The sequence below is a fragment of the Nilaparvata lugens genome, chromosome 3, assembly GCF_014356525.2.
Source record: "Nilaparvata lugens isolate BPH chromosome 3, ASM1435652v1, whole genome shotgun sequence".
Taxonomy (NCBI): domain Eukaryota; kingdom Metazoa; phylum Arthropoda; class Insecta; order Hemiptera; family Delphacidae; genus Nilaparvata; species Nilaparvata lugens.
In genome coordinates, this window is record NC_052506.1 from 56,630,723 (window position 1) to 56,649,057 (window position 18,335).

At 40.0% G+C, this 18,335-nt stretch overlaps 1 protein-coding gene across 2 annotated transcripts in view; it reads right to left on the bottom strand.

The window, feature by feature from the left end:
- LOC111057596 (multiple epidermal growth factor-like domains protein 8) overlaps nt 1-18,335 on the bottom strand; it is a 181,373-nt gene that overhangs the window by 76,311 nt on the left and 86,727 nt on the right. For both annotated transcript variants that reach the window (XM_039424112.1, XM_039424113.1), the window contains exons 21-22: nt 16,994-17,185; nt 403-579 (exon numbers count right to left, since the gene is read on the bottom strand). In XM_039424112.1, the coding sequence (XP_039280046.1) occupies nt 403-579; nt 16,994-17,185 (369 nt within the window). The remainder of the gene's footprint in view (nt 1-402; nt 580-16,993; nt 17,186-18,335) is intronic.

An 18,335-nucleotide genomic window follows, 5' to 3' on the forward strand; every position in this document is an offset into this window, starting at 1 on the left:
TATATAACAGTTTTTACGAATCACACTGGCGCCCATGGAATCTTCCTTTTGCTGGTGTTTTTGCCTTACCTAGTGTAATCGTATATAAACCAAAATTATAGTAAGAATGATTATTTCATCATCATTTTATAGTTATTTCAATTGTAGTAATTATTAGTTTTTTTATTAGCCTATTTACTAAACCGTAAGTTATTTATGAACACGAGTTTAGTGCAGTGGCATAATTTTATCATTTTTTGGTAAGTTTCTTGTATTTTATTTTTTAAATAATACAAAAGTAATTGGAAAGTGGCTATTACTTTCACAGTAATAGAACAGTAGGTACAGTCGATTTTGGAAATCGGTAAAGGATCAAGTAATGAACATAATTAAGTACACAAATGATAAATGCGCTAGACTCACCTTGGATCGCCATAGTAGTCCTTTTTGCATCGGCTGCAGGCGGGTCCTTCAGTGTTGTCCTGACAGAAGCATTGCCCCGAAATCGTGTCGCAAACACCCAGACTTGCATTTCCGTGGTCGTTGCAATTGCACCCTTTGCACCCTTCAACAGACGTCGCATTTCCATAGCTTCCAGCCCTGTAAGTCGTAATCACAAATTCAACACTGTACACTTGACAATTATTTTTTTCTGATGATACCCAAGCCATAGACTTCTTATGACTATGACTTAAGGGGAGTAATGGGGTAAGGAATGGTACCCTACAAACGAATCTGAATAGAAATAGAACCATGACTGGTGCTGCAGTAGCAGAATTAACAAGATAACTAGGTATTACTCAATAAGAAAGCGCTCGAAATTATGTAGCAATGAAAATCAGTTATAGCTTGTGACCCCCTGGGTTGGAGAACTTGCTCAGGAACTGTTGTATTGTGATCTTTGAAACCAGCAACTTTTAGTTATACAGAGTTGATGAAAATTATGAAAACAACTAAATATCGCACTTACAAGCATAATTTTACAGTAAGTAGGCCTATCATTGGGGATCCTATTTGAAATGAAAAATTACTCTCCAATTACTCTGTCGCTTCAACATCTTTTAGGCCCGCCGCAAAGTAGACCCACGTTAATTCACGAAAAGAAACCCACGCCGTGGGATGTTTTGTAAACCATTACTATAGAATTATTCATAATCAATCAGGTAACAAGTGGATTATTCATTGCATGTACATTATCATATCTGTATTATTATCACTATACAGATGTCTGGAGAAGCCTAGCAAAGGTTTACAAAATATCCCACGGCGTGGGTTGCTTTTCGTGGATTAGCGTGGGTCTACTTTGCGGCGGGCCTAATCCTCATATGAATCCAAATTAATTCTTTTAAATGAGGAGGTGGTCATGTGATACATGATTTCAATACAGAGTTCCAAGAGAAAATGAATGGCGGCAACCGCACATTGATATAAATCAACCCATATCATTTTGTTGATGTAAAAGTTTTAAATTATGTTGTATTGATTAACCAGCTGAAATCATGTCAGCGCGTGTGATAGCTCCCAAATAGCCTAAGCTGATATTATGAATGAATGAATGCAAAAACTGAAGAAATTGCATGGAGCTGACTAAATGATAAATCGAACAGTTTTTTCTTATGCTTTTTCAATGTTATTTTTATATTCTAAAAAAGGACGAAGGAGTGAGTCAATTTTTTTGTCCAACAAACTTGACATGTAAAAAGGCTCGAAGAATACGTGTTAAAAATTTGAGGCTGATTAATTCTTTCTAAGATTATTGTAGAACATACAAACATATGGGCAACGACTTTGGCCTTTAGTAAGTCAAAAGTGATACTCGCTAACGCTCGTTCAAAAAACTTGTAATATTAAATAAATGAATATTCATTATTTATCTATCTATATAATAAGAGAGAGTAGGGTTGTGTTTGTTTGTTCGCATCAAAACATGTCAACTTGTGGATTGCATACCGGAAAAACGGGAATGATTTAGATATCCAAATTTTGCACATATATTCTAAAAATATCAATCTCGTGCACCTGGAAGCCCAAATTTCGATTTTCCTTCTAGATTTTTCAGAATTGATGCTCAAACTTCATTCATGCTACCGTACATGAAGTTCCATTTACGTCATAGACTACATTGTCATTGTTGTAGCCCAGAAGTGTGGTTTTTTATGAGGTTTTATAATGCTGTTACAAAACAATTATTTTTGATCGGAGGCGTGAAGAGTAACGGTAAAACGCTCGTTTTCGGAGCGATGGTTCCTCGGTTCGAATCCCGATTCTTCCCAATTTTGTTTTTAATTTTTTCCCTCGAAACGTATTATTATCAATTATTTTTTGAAGGAATTTGTTTTGATTACTTTTGAACTGGGATTTTATCAAATAGTTATTTTTAATGTAAAAGTTTGCCACCAGTACAAATTATATGGACATAGTCTCTTCATGCTGTAGGCCTATCATTGAAATTCATATGGAAAATATGAATACATCACAATAAAATAAGTAATAATTCATATTTTTCAGTTGTAATGTACTATCAGACACAAATTCGCAGTGAAACGAATAATTTAGGTATTTTTTTGGAATTGGGAAAACAAAAGGCTGCCTGATTCAAATTGAAGAGGATCTAATCGATACTAAGATTTATTGATGTATTAAAAAAATTAATATGATTCTGTGAGGTTTTCAAGTATTATGTCTTCTTCAGTTATCTATACTATAATAAAGGAAAGAACTGGCTTATACACGTAAGGAATAGGGAATTATGTTTGACGCATCATCACGTCTTAACTACTCAACTGATTAATATGAAATTTTGCATATAGATTCTTGAATTAACCGAGGATGGTTATATGTCTATTTTCAGTTCTTCAAGATTTCATTACGTCAAGTTTTCAATTTGTCATGCTGCCAGTTGTTGTATAGAAGCAGCTGAACATTTCTTTTAAAAGGGACATTAGATTATAGGTATGATTGGGGATCCTATTCGAATAAAAATAACTGATTTTCTGTCGCATCAAAATTTTGTTCCGCCATTTTGAATTCAACTTCATTTTTTTAAATTTGAAGGTAGTCATATGACAAAGTTAGAAGACAGAAAACTTACGTTGGTCATATGATACAGAATTTCAAGTGAAAATGAATGGTGAAAACCGCACCAATTTCTCAAACCGTCAAAAGTTATTCTCATTCAAAGATACTGATAAATCATCCATATATCCATCATCTTTACTTTAATAATGGAAAGAGCTGGCTCATACACGTACGTGAAATTATGTAGGAAAATTATGTTTGACGCATCATCACGTCTGAACTACTGGACTGATTGATTTGAAATTTTGCATAAAGATTCTTTATAAACCGAGGATGGTTGTAGGCCTATTTTAAAATTTCTATTTTTTTATTACGTCAAGTTTTCAGTTTGCAAAGTTTTAAAATAGACCCTTGCGAAGCACGGGTTACCTACTAGTAATATAATAAAGATTAAACTAATCGACGTGAAAAAATTTCAATGGGGAATTAAATCCAACTAACGCCGATAAGGTACCTACTGATAGCTGTCTTCCAAAATTAGTTTTTGGTTAAAAAACTACAGGATTCAAAGTATGAGCTAAATATATGAATGAATTTCATCCGTTAATAAAATAGAAAAGAGTATTTAGGTGAAATTAGCATTCAAAATTATATCCTGATTTTTGAGGTTAGTTTTCAATCTGGTTCGTTTGCAGATAGCACGACACCGGCGAAAGACAGAACATTTTTATGGCGCATGCATAATGAATAGTCACCACTTCAATAACATAACCTCACTTTTTTGCCATTTGTTTAGAATAATAATTTTAATAACATCACTGTCGGATAAATTACAGTCTTGCCGGATTATGAAACCGTTAAAATCTTGGTTAGTTAACCGGAAAACTTAATCGGAATTAAAAACTAACCGATCTTTGTGGAACAGAAATGTCCTAAACTAACGCTGATTTGTTAATCGGCGTTAATGTTCATATTTAACAGACGTACGTGCAACTGGCCCATAGTTTAGAAACTTCGTTTTCCTGATGCAATGTTTAGGCCTACACGTGGAATGCATTATTAATATTTCAGCTAGAACAGCTTTTTGAGACAAAGTGCTAAATAAACGCCTACAGTTTTATCAATGCTGTATCGGCAATATGAAAACGCATGCAGTTAATATGTCTTTGAATAAAGACATGATTTACATAAATGAATTATTCTCTTTCATTTTTATTCAATTAAGATTTCAAAATTATTCGAGCCCTGATAGAATGACTGGCTCACTGTACAGTCAGTCGAAAATTTTAATATTGGAATGAGGGGTATTTTGGCAAGCTGAGCAGAAAAATAAGGTCATATGCACCTTTTTGTTATATCTTCAAATAAAAAATGAGTTTTGTGGGTTGTCAAAACTCCCTCTGAAAGGGAAACTATTCAACTTATTCTATCTTTTAGTGGAATAACAACGATCATCCATCCATCTTCTATACTATAATAAAAAAGAGAAATGGATTATACACGTATACAGGTGTAGAGTACACTAAAATTATGTTTGACGCATCATCTGAACTACTGGACTGATTAACTTGAAATGCTGCTTATAAATTCTTAATCAACCGAGGATTCTTATAGGCCTATTTTCAATTCTACTAGATTTCATTACGTCAAGTTTTCATTTTGTCAAGTTCTCAATTATTTGTCATGTTTTCAGTTGTTGTAAGGAAGCAGCAGAACATTTCTCTTAAAAAGGAAATTGGAAGATAGGTATGATTGGGGATCCTTTTCGAATGATAAAAACAGGTTTTCCGTTGCACCCAAATTTTTTCCGCCATTTTGAATCCAACTTCTTTTTTTAATTGAAAGGTGGTCATAAAATATGATACATGATTCCGATACAGGATTTCCAGAGAAAAGGTATGGTGAAAACTGCACATCGATATCCCAAACCTTTCAAAATTTATTCTCATTCATTTCCTTTATTATAGTAAAGAATATGATATATCTATCTATCTATCTATCATCTTCTATACTATAATAAAGGAAAGAACTGGCTTAAACACGTATTCACGTGTAGAGGATAGGAAAATTATGTTTGACGCATCATCACGTCTAAACTATTGGACTGATTTACTTGAAATGCTGCTTATAAAATATTCTTAATCAACCGAGGATTCTTATAGGCCTATTTTCAATTCTTCTAGATTTCATTACGTCAAGTTTTAAAATAGACCCTTGCGAAAAACGGGTTACCTGCTAGTATCTAATAATAAAAACACATTCATTTTGAAAACCACATTGGTTTTTATTGATTCCCTTTTCAATAATATTCAAGTGAGTTAAATAGTTATTTGTATATCTAGAGTGAAAAGTACTGTTATTTTTCCCCGAGGGAAAAGTTTGAAGCCCGAGGCGAAGCCGAGGGCAACAATTTTCCTGAAGGAGAAAAACATTTTTCACTCGTGATATACACACAATTTTTCCTCCACCTAAATTTTTATAAAAACTGCAAATAAAATGATTTTTAAAAAAGTACGTGATCAAACAATGTGTTACAAAATAATCTAAAAAGTAAACAGAAACAGCTGGCTTGTAATCACAGTTCTCCACCGACAGCGCTATCTGTCGGCAAAAGTTGTAATAACAATGGCCGCCACAACTACAGCTATGATGAAGTTCCCGTTTCAAATTTGATTAGTTAATGAGGAATATTGGTTGGTTGGTATTTTGAATAACATGGAATAAAACAAAATATACATTTTTTGTAGTATAGTGATATGAAGTTTGTAATAATTTTAGCATACAAACATAAATTTCATAAATTGATCAAATGTCTGGTTGAGGTATTGAATTTAGTTTGTTCAATTCAACAAGTTATCATTTGTTTGTGAGTTGTTGGAAGAACATTATCTATTATATAGTTTTGTCTTCAACAATAACTTATCTTGTGAATTGATAATCAAAGTTTAACTTTGATAACTTACTAGTCGTGATTCTTCCTTTCATCTAGTTTTGAACTCATTCTTGTTTTATTGTCTGTTGTTTGTATTGTCGGGGCTGAATTGTTTTGTGTATGAGTTCAAGATGGAGGAAAAATTACAGAAACAAATCAGGGTGCATCGCACTAAACTGGAACAATTGTATGCCAGATTGCAAAGAATTTATGAACTGTCTAAAAATGTCTCTGATCCAAAGGTTGCTGAGCAATTTTTAATCTTGTATCCTCGGGTGTCTCAGACCATTTCGGATTATGAAAAGACAGAATTAGTGGTCAATGAGTTGGAACTTGAGTTGAATAAAGATCATGTTGTAGCATTCAACGACTCACACCTAGATCTGTTTCAGTATATTGAAGTAGCGGCTAACACTCTCAAACAGAAAGAGGCGACTGATGCTATTGCTCAATCTTCGGCAGCTACAGCAGGTAGTGCACAGCTGGTCGTGTCCGAGTCGGTACTGCCTAAAATCGACCTTCCAAAATTTGATGGGAACCAGACTCAATGGTCGGTGTTTTATGAACTATTTAAGGCATTGGTACATGACAACAAGAGTTTGAACGATCAGCAGAAGGTCCAATATCTTGTAAGTAGACTTACTGGACAAGCAGCAAATATTTGTCGTCATTTGCCACCATTGGCTAACAATTATCAAATAATTTGGCAGGCATTATTGACCTGCTATAACGATCCACGGGCGCAAGTCAATGCCTATTTCAAACAAATTTTTGAATTTCGTCCAATAAAATCAGAATCAAAGGCAGGTTGTATTGCGATTTTGGATGGGTTTTGCAGTTCAATCAATGCAGTGAAGAGATTGTGACTCACTGATTTGTCAGACTAGATATTCCTCTATCATGGCTTGAGATTGCTGGATCCAAGTTCTCATAGAAATTTTGAATCGGCCGTCCGTGACAAGGCTATGCCAACTTATACCGATTATGTCAAATTCATTGAAAAGCAAATTAAGACTCTTTCTTCTGATGAGAAACAGACTGAATCGTTTAATATGAGGCACAAAAAGGATAATAAATCAAAGGTGTTTGTGGTTCAATCTAATGATTCATCTAATGATGCATCTAGTAAAAATCCCAATTGTCTGAAGTGCTCAAAACCGAGTCATCGGTTAGTAGATTGTGCAAGTTTCTTGAAAATGACTCCTTGGGATCGTTATTGTTTGATTAAAGGAAAGTTTTGTTGTTTTCGTTGTCTTGATGTGGATCATTTGAGTAGAGATTGTCGTAGTAAAACTCAGTGTGCTCAATGTCGAGAATCTCATCATTCTTTATTGCACTTTTCCAGATCAAGTTCCAATGAAGGTGTTGCGTCCTCGTCGAACTCCAAGGCAGGTGGCACATCACCTATTAGTTGTTGTTCTACATCCAACGATGTAGAAAATTCGACCGTTGTGTTGTCGACCATCACTGCACATGTTCGAGATTGTAATGATCAGCTTTGTGATGTTCGTTTCTTGGTTGACACCGGGAGTCAGTGTCATTTTGTTACAGCCAAATTGTGTCGGCGTTTGAGACTACCATTCCAGCCCATGAAAACCGTTGTTCGTGGATTCGGTGGTGGTACTAGTGAAGTTCAAGGTCGTACTAAGCGTTCTATTCAGTCAGTGATGGCTCGTATCTATGATCCTCATGGTCTCTTGTCACCGTTTACATTATTTCTAAAGTGTCTTGTCCAGAAACTGTGGAAATTAGGAGTGGATTGGGACGAGAAGCCGCCTGAGTCTATCTGCACTCTTTGGGAGAATTGTCAAAAAGAGTTGCCTCTATTGTTGAAATTTGCTGTTCCACGTCACGTTGGTTTGTTTCAGGATTCTCACATCAGTTTGATTGGTTTTTGTGATGCATCATTGTCTGGTTATGGTGCAGTTATCTATGTGAAGTCGCAGAAGGAGAGCGAGGAGCCAAGAGTTGTATTATTGTGTTCAAAGTCCAAGGTAGCACCATCTAAAGTTGTTTCAATACCTCGTTTGGAGTTGTGTGCGGCCCTCTTGTTGGCAGAACTCATGAATTCAGTAGTCACTTGATGTGGCGGAAGGTGTGGGTCGTTCATCAATTGGGCTAGTCAGTCGGGTCGAGCGAGGGGTTTGTTACCACTGTCTAAAGAAATGGCTTTTGGTGGCCCTGAAAAGGGCCAAGTTTGTTGCTGGTGGCCCTGAAAAGGGACCAAGATTGTTGCTGGTGGCCCTGAAAAGGGACCAAGATTGTTGCTGGTGGCCCTAAAAAGGGACCAAGGCAGGCTAGATGCTTAGTAGTCGTCTCCGCCGGGAGGACCTCCTCGACCACTTCCTCGTTTAGAAGGGGCCTTCGGTCAAACCCCGGGCAGGCAGGGTCGTAGGCTTCCGCTGCACACACTCCGATGTCGGTTCGGCACCCAACCCGTGCATCCAGACCCGCGCGCCAGTTGTTAGGCTGGGGCGCAAAGTCTTGGGGCGCAGCTGGCGCGGCGGTGTACAGCCTCAGCCTCTCCTCCACCTGGCGAAGCCGATGTAGGGCCCTCCTCTTCTGGATTCGGCGGCCGGCTCGGTTCCTCCTAGGCATCGGCTGGGTAGTAGACAAGGAAGACACCTCATGTTGCGGTTAGTCTCGCCGTGGTTCCCTCATTGGCCTGCTCGCTGCTCTGCTCCTGGTCTCGGTAGTGGTCTCGGATGGTAGTGGTCTCTGGTAGTGGTCTCGGCTGGTGGTCTCTTCTGGCTCTTCAGTGGAAGGTTGCTAGTGAGCAAGTGCTATCGAGGGTAGCTGAGTAGCCCCTTTTTATTCACAGTCCCCGAGTTCACCTGCGCTGCTATTGGCCGGCGGTGCTTCGGCCAATAGAAACGCAGGAACGGGTGGCGGCGACTGAGGCGCACCCTGGTGGCGGGTGGGTCAACCACTCATTTGGTTGATGCATGGCGTGGGGAGCAGAGCAGAGCGGCAGGCTGAAAGGTAGCGAACGCGAGGGAGGTATCAATTCCCCCCCCCCCGTTTGAGGTATCCACGGCGAGAATTTATTGATTGCAAAAAACAAGATATAATGTTTACAAAATATACAAAAGTGCCATTGGGCGATAATTTCACAGAAGTGAGACCAGAAGGGTCTCCCCCAACAGGTGGGTTGTGGTCAATAATTACAGAAATAAGACCAGAAGGGTCTCCCCCAACAGGTGGGTTGTTATTCCAAGAGATGTTGCTGGTCGGTGGTTGGAGCCGGGCGTAGTTGAGTCTGGTCTCCTGATGTACACCTTGATGGTCTCGTTGTCATGGGTGATCCAGTAGAGAGCTCCTTGGTTGTGGGCGACCGTATATGGTCCCTTCCATCTGGGTGCTAGGCCCGCGTGGAATTTCTGAGCCTTGTTTGAGAGTTGATGATTCCGTGTGAGCACCTGGTCGCCGATCTGGTAACCCGTGGAAGGTGGTCGCAGGAAGGTGGCGGCCACCTATGGTAGAACCGTGATGTGCTGTCCTTCTTGGGGACAACAACGATTGGAGAGTTGTAAGGCGAATCACTGGCTTCTACCAGGTTGCGTTCCTTGAGGGCGGCAACTTCGGACTCGATAATTTGCAGTTTCTCCCATGAGTATCGGTAAGGCCGCTGGCTGCGTATTTCTGAGCTGTTGAGTTGAATTGTCATGGTGGCGGCCGTGGTGATGGAGGGTGGCATCTGCTCCATGAACAATTTTGTGTGTTGTTACAGTAATACTGTTAACCGTTGGTGCTGGTCGCTGGGCGTGTCTTCTAGTAACTTGTCAACCAGGTGAGTGTCCATCTCTACTGAGACTGGTGGTTACGCTATCCAGAAGATCGTATCTCGCTGCGTCTTGCCGTAGATTAGCCTGTCTTGCTCAAAGTCAAGCACTGCCTTATTCTCCCGAAACCATGGTCGTCCCAAGATGATGTCTTCGCATAGGTCAGATAGACCTAGGAAGGGAATATTTTGAATGTGCTGTTGGATCTGGAGTTCCAGATGTTCTTGTATGGCCGTTTCGCAGCTAGTGGGACGGTTGGCCAGCAGTACAGGTAGCTTCAGCGGTTGGATCCGTGTACCGTGGTCGAGGTGGGCAGCTCTCACGAAGTTGTGCGTTGCGGCTGAATTGAGGTGGGCAGCTCTCACGAAGTTGTGCGTTGCGACTGAATCGAGTAGAGCGTTGCGGCTGAATCGAGTAGAGCGTGTAGTTGTTTACCCGCGAGGATGACAGGGATCTGGGGTAGAGTCTGTCCGTCTATCTGGATCACGGCTAGGTTCGGTGCTTGGCTGGGCGGAGGGCTGGTGATGTGGTTGTTGACTACTGGGGCGGCAGTGTTGGTGACTTTGTCGGTGACTGCGGCCAGGGCAGTGTTGGTGACCTGGTGGCTGACTGCGGCTGGGGCAGTGTTGGTGACCGGCTGGTTGACGGCGGCTGGGTCAGTGTTGGTGACCTGGTGGCTGACTGCGGCTGGGGCAGTGTTGGTGACCTGGTGGCTGAATGCGGCTGGGTCAGCATTGGTGACCTGGTCGTCGACTGCGGCGAGGGCAGTGTTGGTGACTCCGTCCATGACAGCGACCCCGGTAGGTGGCGGGTGCGTGTGGGTCACAGTTGCATGTTCCTCCCCAGGCTGGTGGTCGATGACACGCTCATCGTCGGCTGGTGATGCTGTCCTCTCGCGGGCCAGTAGAGGCGCGGCTGCTGGGTGCTGTGGAGAGTCTCTGTCAGCCGGGAAGAGCAAGGGGTCTTTGGTGACATTGGAAGGAGACTTAGCGACGCTAGCAGGGTCTACGGTGGCGTGACGGGTAGGCGATCGATCCGTTGTGAGTGAGACGGTCATGAGTGACGGCTGGGTGGTTGACGCGCAAGGGTGTGCCGGACGCAGTTGCTGTTGTGAGACAGTGACCCGGGTGACGACTGGTACTGGGTCATTCTTGATAGCCCGTGGAGGTGCGGCTGCTAGGTACCGTGGAGAGTCTCCGTCAGCCGAGAAGAGCGAGGGGTCTTCGGTGACGTTGGAAGGAGGCTTGGTGACGCTGGCAGGATCCACGGTGGCGTGACCAAGGAATGACTGGCTGGCCGGTTTGGTGACGGTTATCGCTTGTAATTGGGGTGGTGACCTGCGAGGCTGGCGCTGCGGGTCTTGCACCTCATCGTTAGTGTAGTGGACTCCTACTTTCCGTGCTGGAGGGGTGAAGTCCGAGTCTCTCCAGTATCGCCGTTTCCCTGCCGTTTCTTCGCGAGTTCTGGGCAGTCGCGATAAAAATGCTTGGCCGGGCAGTAATGACACTGAGGAAGCTGGTTGTAGTTGAACCTCGGCGGCGGCTCTCGATGGGGTGGCCCTGCGGGTGCCGTAGGTTGAGGCGGCTTATATTTTGGTCGACTGTTGAGGTCGGTTTCCAGGTCGTTGGCGATCATGATCAGCTCTTCATAGTTCGTGGGACGAGCAGCTCGAACTAGGGTGCGAAGCTCGGAACTCAGATGACCGATGAGCAGGGCGATCACCTCGTCTTCAGCCAGGTTGGTTCCTAAGCGCTGCTGTAGTTGGAGCTTCTGACGGATGAATCGCTCCACTGGCTGGTTCGGTTTGTGGGTGGTGCCATAAAATTCCGTGTGAGCGGCTGCGATTTTATGGGCTCCCGAGAAATGGGCCTGAAGTCGGTCACGGAACTGTTCCCAGGTGGTGACGAATTCTCTGTAGTCTCTCCACCAGGCGGCGGCGTCGTCTTGTAGTTGCGCTTTTAGAAGCATGACCCAGGTATAGCTGGGAATGTGGTGACCCTGTAGCAGCTCGGTGCACTGTCGCATGAAGGTGATGGGGTCTTCATGGAGCTTGCGGCGGAAGAACGGTAGCAGGGTCGCTATGCTGGTCAGCTGGCTGAGGTTGCCGGTGTAGCTGACGGCTGGAGCCGGTAAGTTGGCCATGTTGCTGGTTGCGGTAGTGGCGTGACTAGAGGTTGACGGTGGAGCAGGCAGGTTGACGGTCAGCGCGCTGGGTTGCAGGGTGGTTGGTCGAGCAGGCTCGCTGGTGAAGGCGGGTGGCTGCGTTGCCCCGGTTTCGCTGGTGGAAGCGGGCAGCTGCGTCGTGCTGCTGTCGGTTTGACCGGTGGTCTGTGCAGGCCAGCCGGCGAATGTAGACTCGGTGTGCTGGCTGGTTGACTGCATCGAATCTTCGGTGGTCGTATCTCCACTGTCTCCGGCTCCGGTTCTAGTCGCTACCATGTTCAGGTGTTATGGGTGCCACTGAGAAATTGCCTGTTCCCAGACAGGTATTCTGAATTGAAAGATTCAGAGACATAAATTTAAGACATACATTTAGTTGAAAATTTAGGTTGACATTTTGTTTGAAAAAAAAAGTTTTGACAGTGGTAACGGGTTACTGTATCTCCATACAGTGAGTGGCCCCACGTTGGCAGGCGCCAATAATTGATATGGCGGAAGGTGTGGCTCGTTCATCAATTGGGCTAGTCAGTCGGGTCGAGCGAGGGGTTTGTTACCACCGTCTAAAGAAATGGCTTTTGGTGGCCCTGAAAAGGGCCAAGTTTGTTGCTGGTGGCCCTGAAAAGGGACCAAGATTGTTGCTGGTGGCCCTGAAAAGGGACCAAGATTGTTGCTGGTGGCCCTAAAAAGGGACCAAGGCAGGCTAGATGTTTAGTAGTCGTCTCCGCCGGGAGGACCTCCTCGACCACTTCCTCGTTTAGAAGGGGCCTTCATATTTTTCAGTTGTAATGTACTATCAGACACAAATTCGCAGTGAAACGAATAATTTAGGTATTTTTTGGAATTGGGAAAACAAAAGGCTGCCTGATTCAAATTGAAGAGGATCTAATCGATACTAAGATTTATTGATGTATTAAAAAAATTAATATGATTCTGTGAGGTTTTCAAGTATTATGTCTTCTTCAGTTATCTATACTATAATAAAGGAAAGAACTGGCTTATACACGTAAGGAATAGGGAATTATGTTTGACGCATCATCACGTCTTAACTACTCAACTGATTAATATGAAATTTTGCATATAGATTCTTGAATTAACCGAGGATGGTTATATGTCTATTTTCAGTTCTTCAAGATTTCATTACGTCAAGTTTTCAATTTGTCATGCTGCCAGTTGTTGTATAGAAGCAGCTGAACATTTCTTTTAAAAGGGACATTAGATTATAGGTATGATTGGGGATCCTATTCGAATAAAAATAACTGATTTTCTGTCGCATCAAAATTTTGTTCCGCCATTTTGAATTCAACTTCATTTTTTTTAAATTTGAAGGTAGTCATATGACAAAGTTAGAAGACAGAAAACTTACGTTGGTCATATGATACAGAATTTCAAGTGAAAATGAATGGTGAAAACCGCACCAATTTCTCAAACCGTCAAAAGTTATTCTCATTCAAAGATACTGATAAATCATCCATATATCCATCATCTTTACTTTAATAATGGAAAGAGCTGGCTCATACACGTACGTGAAATTATGTAGGAAAATTATGTTTGACGCATCATCACGTCTGAACTACTGGACTGATTGATTTGAAATTTTGCATAAAGATTCTTTATTAACCGAGGATGGTTGTAGGCCTATTTTAAAATTTCTATTTTTTTATTACGTCAAGTTTTCAGTTTGCAAAGTTTTAAAATAGACCCTTGCGAAGCACGGGTTACCTACTAGTAATATAATAAAGATTAAACTAATCGACGTGAAAAAATTTCAATGGGGAATTAAATCCAACTAACGCCGATAAGGTACCTACTGATAGCTGTCTTCCAAAATTATTTTTGGTTAAAAAACTACAGAATTCAAAGTATGAGCTAAATATATGAATGAATTTCATCCGTTAATAAAATAGAAAAGAGTATTTAGGTGAAATTAGCATTCAAAATTATATCCTGATTTTTGAGGTTAGTTTTCAATCTGGTTCGTTTGCAGATAGCACGACACCGGCGAAAGACAGAACATTTTTATGGCGCATGCGAAATGAATAGTCACCACTTCAATAACATAACCTCACTTTTTTGCCATTTGTTTAGAATAATAATTTTAATAACATCACTGTCGGATAAATTACAGTCTTGCCGGATTATGAAACCGTTAAAATCTTGGTTAGTTAACCGGAAAACTTAATCGGAATTAAAAACTAACCGATCTTTGTGGAACAGAAATGTCCTAAACTAACGCTGATTTGTTAATCGGCGTTAATGTTCATATTTAACAGACGTACGTGCAACTGGCCCATAGTTTATCGTTTTCCTGATGCAATGTTTAGGCCTACACGTGGAATGCATTATTAATATTTCAGCTAGAACAGCTTTTTGAGACAAAGTGCTAAATAAACTCCTACAGTTTCATCAATGCTGTATCGGCAATATGAAAACGCATGCAGTTAATATGTCTTTGAATAAAGACATGATTTACATAAATAAATTATTCTCTTTCATTTTTATTCAATTAAGATTTCAAAATTATTCGAGCCCTGATAGAAAGACTGGCTCACTGTACAGTCAGTCGACAATTTTAATATTGGAATGAGGGGTATTTTGGCAAGCTGAGCAGAAAAATAAGATCATATGCACCTTTTTGTTATATCTTCAAATGAAAAATGAGTTTTGTGGGTTGTCAAAACTCCCTCTGAAAGGGAAACTATTCAACTTATTCTATCTTTTAGTGAAATAACAATGATCATCCATCCATATAATATTATCTTCTATACTATAATAAAGGAGAGAAATGGATTATACACGTATACAGGTGTAGAGTACACTAAAATTATGTTTGACGCATCATCTGAACTACTGGACTGATTAACTTGAAATGCTGCTTATAAATTCTTAATCAACCGAGGATTCTTATAGGCCTATTTTCAATTCTTATAGATTTCATTACGTCAAGTTTTCAGTTTGTCAAGTTTTCAGTTTGTCAAGTTTTCATTTTGTCAAGTTCTCAATTATTTGTCATGTTTTCAGTTGTTGTAAGGAAGCAGCAGAACATTTCTCTTAAAAAGGAAATTGGAAGATAGGTATGATTGGGGATCCTTTTCGAATGATAAAAACAGGTTTTCCGTTGCACCCAAATTTTTTCCGCCATTTTGAATCCAACTTCTTTTTTTAATTGAAAGGTGGTCATAAAATATGATACATGATTCCGATAGAGGATTTCCAGAGAAAAGGTATGGTGAAAACTGCACATCGATATCCCAAACCTTTCAAAATTTATTCTCATTCATTTCCTTTATTATAGTAAATAATATGATATATCTATCTATCTATCATCTTCTATACTATAATAAAGGAAAGAACTGGCTTAAACACGTATTCACGTGTAGAGGATAGGAAAATTATGTTTGACGCATCATCACGTCTAAACTATTGGACTGATTTACTTGAAATGCTGCTTATAAAATATTCTTAATCAACCGAGGATTCTTATAGGCCTATTTTCAATTCTTCTAGATTTCATTACGTCAAGTTTTAAAATAGACCCTTGCGAAAAACGGGTTACCTGCTAGTATCTAATAATAAAAACACATTCATTTTGAAAACCACATTGGTTTTTATTGATTCCCTTTTCAATAATATTCAAGTGAGTTAAATAGTTATTTGTATATCTAGAGTGAAAAGTACTGTTATTTTTCCCCGAGGGAAAAGTTTGAAGCCCGAGGCGAAGCCGAGGGCAACAATTTTCCTGAAGGAGAAAAACATTTTTCACTCGTGATATACACACAATTTTTCCTCCACCTAAATTTAATAAAAACTGCAAATAAAATGATTTTTAAAAAAGTACGTGATCAAACAATGTGTTACAAAATAATCTAAAAAGTAAACAGAAACAGCTGGCTTGTAATCACAGTTCTCCACCGACAGCGCTATCTGTCGGCAAAAGTTGTAATAACAATGGCCGCCACAACTACAGCTATGATGAAGTTCCCGTTTCAAATTTGATTAGTTAATGAGGAATATTGGTTGGTTGGTATTTTGAATAACATGGAATAAAACAAAATATACATTTTTTGTAGTATAGTGATATGAAGTTTGTAATAATTTTAGCATACAAACATAAATTTCATAAATTGATCAAATGTCTGGTTGAGGTATTGAATTTAGTTGGTTTAATGACTACTCTATAGGCTTCCTCATTTGAGCTTAGACTTTCTAACCTATTTCAAATGTACGTTTTTAAAATAGAGATGCTTCCCATGTTATTCAAATGGAGTCACTTTTACGCTCTAGGGAGTTTTCCTGTTTTTCCTCCCGAGACCGAAAAAGTGAAACTTTAGTATTATGATCCAGGGGATAAAGTAAGCACTTTAGACAGGAGGTGGAGGAAAATATAATTTTCATCACTACATGGTAATATTTTTAGAGTAAACATGACTTTGGGGAAAGGATTCAAATATACCCAAAGCTAATTTCAAAAAAAGTTAGTTTTCAACTTAGTTTTCCCATCACCCGTCAAGAATTAATGAATTCTGATGAATGACAGATGTACTAAACCCAAGAGAAAATCAACTTTTCCCCTGAATGAAAATTTGTTTCAATCAACTGAACACCTTAAAGTACTGTGATTCCATAATTACGGAATATTCATTGTAATAAAGAATTAAACGATTCATTTGCTTCATAAAAGTAAAGATCCCATCAGGCCTGGAACTAATAGTAATAATTGCCAATGAAGAAATAATATAATGAATCCGAATTCTAGCCATGTCCGTGATTTTCCATGATACCAAAACAATTTTCGATACTGGATAAATAACTCTCTTAGCACCCTATAATTCCCGGGTTCAAACCCAGCCAACTATTGCTAAGAGCTTTTATTCAGGCCAGACCTTTGATGGATAGAAAAATCTGGCGGCCTCGATGAATATAACATACGTGAGAATAAAAAATATGCAAAGAAAAATAGTGGAACAAGTGAAAAAAAGTAAATACTAAATAGGTAGTGAAAATAGTGAAAAATAGGTAAATAATAAATAAGTTGATCTGCTCTCGTAAGGGACTCCCACCAGTAAGAACCATGGGAATATGATAATTATTTTATTGAGTAAAGGTGATAGATAAGTTAACATACTTGCAGAACTGACAGTAGTCGCCGGTGGTCCACTCGTGGCACTCGTCGCAGAGACCAACTCCCCGCGAGCAGGTCGAGTGGTTGTTGCAGCCGCAGTTGGTGGAGCAGTCGTCGCCCGTCCAGCCCTGGTCGCACTTGCACCTGTAGTGCGGACTGCCCGAGCAGTAGCCGTTGATGCACTTGTTGTAGCACCTGCAAGCACATCACACACTGACACCACGTATCACACAACAACCTAAACCTGTAACACTAAAGAGACTAAGGTGATTCAGAAATCTTACTAATCGAGCTTTAATGTTAAATAACTTTTAGTTGAACGCATTTTGGAATTTAGTTCCTATTCAATTAATTAAAGAATATTGTAATAATGACACACTCCCTATCAAATGATATTATTTCCAATCATTGATGTGATGTAAAGAAAGTTAAATAAATTCGAGGGGCATTCTTTCGAACTCCGATTGGCCATGAATAGATGACGAATGTTAAATGAATAATTTTTCACCAAAAGTTACTTCTTACACTTATGATTATTCTTCAACATAATAATTGCAGTGAAGGTTAAGGCATTCGTCACACCACTTTAACAGCCAACCAAAGCCCTTATTAAAATGCTGCCGCCAAATGAGTTTAAGAGAGCTATGACGTTGTTTTGGAGCTTGGAGCTCCTCGTTAGCTTGGAAGCTCTGCCCTTCAAAGTCATGTAAGAATTGAGTTTGGAGAAAGGTATAAGTTACAAGAGGGAAAGTCAGGTTTGTATGGTGGATGATCGAAATCATTCCATTTGATTCGTTGGAGAAGCCATTTGGTTGCATGAGTGCCAGTTTTTATGCATCACAATGACTCTGTCATTTCAACTGACGTATTTTATTTTCCGAGACCATTCACGCACAACATCATCACTCATAACGTTTTCTGCGTAAACTCAAATCATTCAGACTGGTTGACTCAAATAGCTGGATACAAGTCAGCTAGATGATCAATTGTTATTGCTACGCATAGTAGCGTTTACCTGTGGAAGGGGTTAATCGACCCAGGAACATCATTCCAGTCCTCCATTGAACTGTAATCTTGCTTCCCATTCCTAGTTAATAAAACAGCTGAACGCTGTAGCACTGTTACAATAACATAGTGGTGTCCTCGTTATAATGACAGTATATGATCAACATTGATGTTGCTATCATTTGATAAAGCAGATAGCGCTATCCTTTTCTAGTTCTAGCTCCGCAACGTTGACAGCTTTTTATTAAACAATGTAATTGGTTAACAAATATTCAGTCTCAATTATGGATTATCAATTTATAAATAAGTCACTGAATAATATATTTTCTTGAAAAATGAA